Here is a 7,320-nt window from a genome sequence, read left to right on the forward strand (position 1 = left end):
CCTAACAATATGTTGGATCCCCAAGCATCGAGAATAAATCCACGTTTCAGAAAAGCAAAATTTATTTCAAAGCTTTGGAAAGATACTCAAACAAGTTCTTTGTTAGGAATGGGTACAAACAGCTAGGGCAAGCATAATAAAGGGATTTGAACCAGGTACATAACCAATGGGTCACTTTCCCGCTGGCGGGTGAAAGCAAACGGTTACGCGCTCATTCCCTGGGAACACTGCTATCTCCAGACATAATACAGGTGCAGTTCCCAGGAACTAAAAGCAACAAGCTAGCATCCAAGCTTACTCCTACACCACGTCCTCCAGATGTTTGGCTTAGGCGTTACAGCAGAATACAATACAGGCTAGCAAGCCGAAGGGGGAGGGAGAAACTGTACAGTTACACAAGTAACACAGAACACCATGGCAGCTTGCTGACACTCGACGGGAGGCCGGCCCGGCTGAAGCTCCTCCTGGAGGGGACCGGACGGAGGGCACAGTTTGCATTCCTCTGCAGCCCTGGAAGGGGTTAAACCCGCGGGGCCTTTTGCTAGAGAGGCCGCTTCTTTGCCGCGCTGCAGGATTGTCCTGTGATCGGCACCTCCCCCCTCGACGGGACGTCTGATCATGCAGTCGCGCGTTATTTTGCTCCGGGGCAAACAGCCACGCTCCCCCACCCGCATTTTCCTGCCCGTGTGACCGGGGCCTTTAATCCCCTTTTAAAGCTGCTATTTAGTTCACTGTGAGGAAAAAAATGCAGATATCTCCATAGTGCCTGTGTCTTTTCCGTGTGTGTATGTATCAGGGACTGTGTCCCAATTTTTTCCCCACAGCAGTTTTTTCAGTGGGAGAGAGCTGTTTTAAAGTTACACAAAAATTATTTGCGTCCCTCAATGAAACACAGAACCGATGGATTTGGGGAGCAGCCGCACCATTTTTGTTCACTTATGCAACAAGCCGTGTGTCTGTGCATCCTCATAGATGGTTGTGTCCTTGTTATTTGTTAAGGTTATGTACATCCTGATTTTCTAAAAAGAAGCTGCACACAGATTGCACGGACAAACCATGGTTTGTTTCTGATGAGTACCAACCAGGAATTCCTCAGTCTTGTATGCTCCTTTCCCTCCTCCTCTTGCACACCACACAGAGATTAAAGATTTGCTGGTTTAGAATGAACCACATTTTGTCATGATGTCTGAATTAGGTATTCTTAACAATCTGGTTTCTCTTTCTGCCAGTGAGCCAGCAATGCAAGCTACCATTTAATCCTAGTTTGTAGGCAAGAAAAAAACCAATCTGTTAAACATCTGGGATGCTGCGATGAAATCAGTCTTGGCCTGAGAGGAGGAGGAGGAGGAGAGTGTAGTGGGCCTCATTTTCAGATGTGGTTTGATAGATTGTGTGAACGTAGCCCCGTTCTGTTCAACAAATTTCTCCTATTCATTGTTTCTATCAATTTGATTATGGCTCTGTTTTCAAAAGAGGAGTGCCGAAGAAGTCATTGGGGACTTGTGGGAATTTCTTCCCTTAGTACTTGTTGTGAAGACAGATCTTTCTTTTTATTCTCCCACCACCACCCCTCACTCCACCCCTTTCCAGGTTGAGGCTGAAGCTGTGAACCGGGCCATCACCATTGCTAATCAGACCAACTGCCCCTTGTATGTCACTAAGGTGATGAGCAAAAGTGCAGCTGAAGTGATTGCCCAGGCCAGGAAAAAGGGTATGTTTCTATGAATAGATGGGGAAATCTTGTTAATTCTTCCCATCTTTCCTTTCCAGTGTAACTTTGTAGCTCTCTCTTGGGTGTGTCTGGCGTCCAATCTGGATTTTGTAACTTTCCTAAACTGCTCATGAGGGACTGTTCTGCAGGCCAAACAGCCTGCCTTTCCAGGCCAGGTTTCTTCTTTTGTTCCACCGCCTGGTGCAGTCACCTTGGTAATGTCTGTTTGTAAATAGTGAAGAATTCCTGAGCACTCATTCATCTTTCCTCCTAAATCAGCCCCTCTCCTTGTTCTCTGAAATCTCTTCAGACTTTCACTTACCCAGAAATGAACTAATTTTTCCAGATGCAACTGCAGAAGACTCCCTCAATCAGTGACAAGATCAAAGACGGTGGGCGATCATTGGCTCAGTTCAACTCCAAATACGCATGTTTGGAGTCTCAGACTAATAAACAGAGCAGGGCTACTGGCTTGAGGTTGTGCGGTTTAGTGGCTAGCATGTGGACTGAAAAGGTCAGATTCAAATCCCCATTTGGCTCCCTGGGTGACTAATTACTCTCTCAGCATGAAATGGAAACTTACACTCACCCCAAAAACAGCAGGGTAATAGCCATGGATGTCTGAGTGAAGTACTCTCTTTCATGGAATGAGGCCGTGCTCATAAGCCACAATTTATGGCAGAAGAAATTGTCTGCTAATAGGGCAACTGGGTGAAGCAGTTGGAGTGCAGGGTCTGGGAACTGCAGCAGGCAAGCAGTTGCATGGACGCAGGACACAGAAACAATCTTCAGAGGTACCTTTTGGTCCAAAGAAACTTCAAGGCGGAAGCAGGAAGCTTGGTGGCAAACCTCTGGCACGCGTGGCAGAGGCGGCACTCAAAGCCCTCTCAGTGGGCACGTGTGCCATCGCCCCAGCCAGGCCCAGACCGTCATTAAAGTGTGGAATTCTCTGCCAAATAATTTGAAGTAAATGAAAGCATTTGGGATTGCTTTCCTTACCTTGTTTGGATCATCTTATGTTAATGTATGAGTTGTTTTTTCTAAACTAAAACCTCAGTATGTATTCAGGTTAAGTTGCCGTGTTGGCACTTTGCAATAAATAAGTGGGTTTGGGGTTGCAGTTTGGGCACTCGGTCTCTAAAAGGTTCACCATCACTGATCTATGGCATTTCACCCGGGTTTACCACCAAACGGGTATCCATCTGGGAGCTGCTGCAGCCAATTTTAAGAGAAGTGCCCTGTGTGATTGACCTGGTTTGCAGATGTTTTCGACTGTATGCACTCTGCATGTTTTGAGCCACACACTGACAATTTATGACATTCTGTTTTGTTTTCTTCATGTCTACCCTGCTGTTCTCCCCAGTGGGGACCCAAAGTGGCTTACTTTGTTTTCCTCTCCTCCAGTCTGTCCTCACAACAGCCCCATGAAGCAGGTTAGGCTGAGGGTGCAGGACTGACCAAAGGTCACCCAGCAAACTTCCATGGTGGAGTAGGGACTCGAACCATAACATGTGAATCAGCCTGGTGTTTATCTCTGCCAGTTATCCTGTTTGTAGGCCAGAGGGGGCCCAAATAAGCCACCTTATGCTGTAACAGAGCACTCCTTTCTCTGAACTTTAGCGTTTATGGGAATTGCTGTTCATACATCCAGAACTCCTGTTTCCTCTCTTTCATTAGTTAAAGCCTGAATAGTTTCTATTTAAGACATCCCCAAGTGTGGGTGGTTTTCCAGCTTGAAAGGTTTTGTTGCCTCCCTCCCTCTGGATGGAGAAACTGGACTGAATGTGAAGTAGTCTAAACAAACCAAAATTAATGAGATCGCTTTTCCATCTTGGGGTGTGTGTGTGGGGGGGATGGCTTCATTGTCATGCTGGGAATAACTCCCCCCCCCCCATTTCAGCAGTGTCTGGTTTCTACATTGTGATCTTCTGGGGAAGAAATTTCCCATGAACCCAGTGACACTCTGTGAAGTTGATGGGCTGTAGCTTCAGGATGAACTTCATGTAGTACATGATGGAATTCACAGCCACATGATGTTGTTTAGACAGTTTTAAAAGGGAATTAGGCACATTCAGAGAGGGAATTAGCCATGAATGGGGCCTCCATGTTTAGAGGCAGTTCCTGAAAGGTGATATCAAAGTGAGCATTTGCTCTTCACCATCCTTGTAGGCCACCTTGTAACATTTGATGGTCACTTTGAAAAGCTGGCTGCTGCTGGATTAGGTGGATCTATTGATCTGAGCTGAACTAGGTGGATCTTTTGATCTGAGCCAGCAGGGCTCAGGTTCTTAACGATGCCTGTTAGGCTGTGTCCTGACAAGATCTGTTGCATATGGGTCTGTTGATTGAAGAGCTCTTTGCAAGCTCAGAGATATTCTTTCTCACTACTTCATGTTCTCTGAATATTGTAAAAAGGTTCTAATATACCCCATTCATATATACCACAAAATCACATCCATTTATCACAGTAAGTTCTGTGTATCAGTCAGTTACATGTTTATCCTCCCCTTCCTTCAATGAGCAGAAGGCAGAATATACAGTTTGTCTCAAAAAATGCCATGGGATAGGTTAGGCTGAGAAAGAGGGACTGACCCAAGGTCAGCCAGTTAACTTTAGGGGCAGAAAAGAGCAAGACTCCAGTGGCACCTAACGAAATGTGTGGTAGGGTATAAGCTTTTGTGAGCCACTGCTCACTTCTTCAGATACCTGGATTCCCCAAAGCTCATACCCTACTACAAATTTTGTTAGTCTTTAAGGTCCTACTGGATTCTTACTCTTTTGTGCAGCTACAGACAGACTAACATGGCTACCCATCTTGATCTTTAACCTTAGGACTGATTGTAAGATTTGAACCCAGGTCTCTCAAAGCTTAGTGCAACATTCAAAAGACAGCTCCACACTGGACTGATGGAGAAATAGAAGCAACAGAAGGATAGGCTGCTGTGAAAACATACAAGAGGGGGGAAAACAATTGGACCAGCTGTGTAGACAAACCAGTATCTTTAATATCCTGCATGCTTTGAATACCAACTTTCTCAAGGGAAATGTTGCTTTGCAAATGGAACAGTTTATTTAAGCTATCTCTATTCTGCTTCTCCCACCGTGCATTCAAAGTGGTTTACAACAACAGAATAGGAGCGGAGTTGGAATAAAACTGCAATCAATAAAAATCTAATGTGTAATGTAAAGTTGGATCCAAAGCCCTGTGAGCAGAAGCAAGCAGCAGCTGCTACAGTTAGTCTGAAACCTTGTGCAGTTCATGCAGTGCTAGAATTCTTAGGCTATGTAGCAGTTCTAGGGCCTCCAGAGCAAAAAGACACCTCCTGTATGGACTGTTTGCCAGCTCACTAAAGTGTTATATTGTAACCCCATACTTCTAGATTAACTTGCCAATATAGGCGGCCTAAGTATATTTTTTTCTAGTAAATTTATTACATTACTAATTAGAAAAGTTACTCTAGGGAGAATTCACAAAGGTCCAGTTGAACAAAGGAAGAGTTTGCATCCCTTTCAGAATGCAAGAAAGGAGGAACAATTTCTCCATTCTAGAAGGAGATTGTTCCATAATCTGGGGGCCATGGCCATAAATTCCCTGCTTGTAGCAGCAGCTGTGAGAGTACATAAATATATGGTTACTGAAATGCAGCATTTGGTGTGTCTCATTCAACAGTCTTCTGTCTTGAAATACGTTTTTCTTACCTAGTTAAGACAGTGTAACCAAACAAGATTCTAAATTAATTTGAGTAGGGATTTCACTTGGGACCCCGTAAGCTGTACCACATCCATTCTTTTTAATAGAAAAGAGCAAGAGTCCAGTAGCACCTTAAAGACTAACAAAATATGTGGCAGGGGATGAGCCTAACACAAATTTTGTTTGTTTTTTGAGGTGCTACTGGACTCTTGCTCTTTTCTACTGCTACAGACAGACTAAAATGGCTACATATCTTGATTCTTTTCAGTGTTTAGCCAGTATGTCCCCCCCCCCTTTTTTTCTGTCTCCCTTTTTACACTTTCTGCCATGGCAGAAATGCAGCATTTGGTGTGTCTCAGTCAACAGTCTTCTGTCTTGAAATACGTTAAGGCATGGCCTTAGACTGATCAGCCAGTGTTATGTAGCGGTTAGATTGTTGGACTAGGCTCTGGAAGGCCTAGGTTTGAATCTCTGCTCTGCTGCGTGACCTTGGGCCAGTTGCATGCTTTCAACCCAACCTACCTCACAGGATTGTTGTCAGGATAAGATGGAGGAGTGGAGAATTTGGGAAGGGGGTGTATGAATGAAATAATAAATGCTGCAATACTGTAGGAGTATGCGAAGTGTCATATATTTCACATTGGTTAATATCAACCCTGTTGGTGTCCTCTTGAATCACAGGCACTGTGGTGTACGGGGAGCCCATCACAGCAAGCTTGGGCACAGATGGGTCGCACTATTGGAGTAAAAACTGGGCCAAAGCAGCAGCTTTCGTCACCTCTCCACCCCTAAGCCCTGACCCCACCACTCCGGACTTCCTCAATTCTCTGCTGTCTTGGTGAGTCAGAGGAGCTCTTCCTGCAGTGGGTACCCTGCATATAAACCTAAAGTCAGTATCAAGAAAAGCTTGGGGGGGTGTGTGCCTATTCAAATTGTTAGGACTGACTGAAGTGGAGGCAGATTCACAAAACATTTAGACCCCGCCTCTCTGGCACACATACAAAATGCTCCATCTGTTTTGTTGATAGAAGAAGAGATTGGATTTACACCCCACCCTTCACTACCCAAAGGAGTCTCAGAGCGGTTTACAATCCCTTTCCGTTCCCCTCCCCACAACAGACACCCTGTGAGGTAGGTGGAGCTGAGAGAGCTCTCCTGAGAACTGCCCTTGAGAGAATAGCTCTGAAAGAACTTATGACTGACCCAAGGTCATACATACAGGTACATGTGAAGGAGTGGGGAAGCAAACCTGGTTCTCCCAGGTTAGAGTCTGCCGCTCTTAACCACTGAACTGGTAGTCATGGTGAGAGGGTATGAGAGATGATCAACATGAGGACAGGAAGCATTGCCCTCGATTTGCTTTCATGATGTCATCAGGTAGCCAAATCTGATTGGGTTTCATAGTGCTGTGCATGGTGCCTAGTGATCCTTGATTGGCTGGTTCAAATATTCAAAAACAATCTTTTAAAAGGAAAAAAATGACACTAAAGCAGTTTCTGAGAAAGTAGCATCTTGGCATGAAATCTGGGAAGGTCTTTTGAGAGTGTGCCCCCTGGCATAAAACTACTGGAAATTTTTACACACACCTCCCCCCAAAGAAAAGGCAAATCTGTTTCTTGAATGAGTCATACAAACAAACTGTATAAGGGAGATGATGGTCTGTAGAAGGGATTTGCAGTGGATGGAACTTCTGTCAAGTGCACACCTTTTGTCTTTTATTTTAGTGGAGATCTCCAGGTCACTGGCAGTGCCCACTGTACCTTCAACACTGCCCAGAAAGCTGTTGGAAAGGACAACTTTACTCTGATCCCTGAAGGAACCAATGGAACTGAGGAAAGGATGTCTATCATCTGGGACAAAGCTGTGGTGTGTTGCTTTGACAGGATGTGGGGGGAGAACGTGGTTCTTTTGGACAATC

General features: G+C 45.0%; 1 protein-coding gene across 1 annotated transcript in view; it reads left to right on the plus strand.

Annotated features, from left to right (window-relative positions):
- LOC107111678 (dihydropyrimidinase-related protein 2) overlaps positions 1–7,320 on the plus strand; it is a 74,286-nt gene that overhangs the window by 53,637 nt on the left and 13,329 nt on the right. Inside the window, exons 8-10 of the mRNA XM_015412684.1 lie at positions 1,591–1,711; positions 6,084–6,240; positions 7,127–7,268. Coding sequence (XP_015268170.1) covers positions 1,591–1,711; positions 6,084–6,240; positions 7,127–7,268 — 420 coding nt within the window. The remainder of the gene's footprint in view (positions 1–1,590; positions 1,712–6,083; positions 6,241–7,126; positions 7,269–7,320) is intronic.

This window comes from Gekko japonicus, unplaced genomic scaffold (genome assembly GCF_001447785.1).
Source record: "Gekko japonicus isolate JY-2015 unplaced genomic scaffold, Gekko_japonicus_V1.1 scaffold499, whole genome shotgun sequence".
Lineage (NCBI taxonomy): Eukaryota > Metazoa > Chordata > Lepidosauria > Squamata > Gekkonidae > Gekko > Gekko japonicus.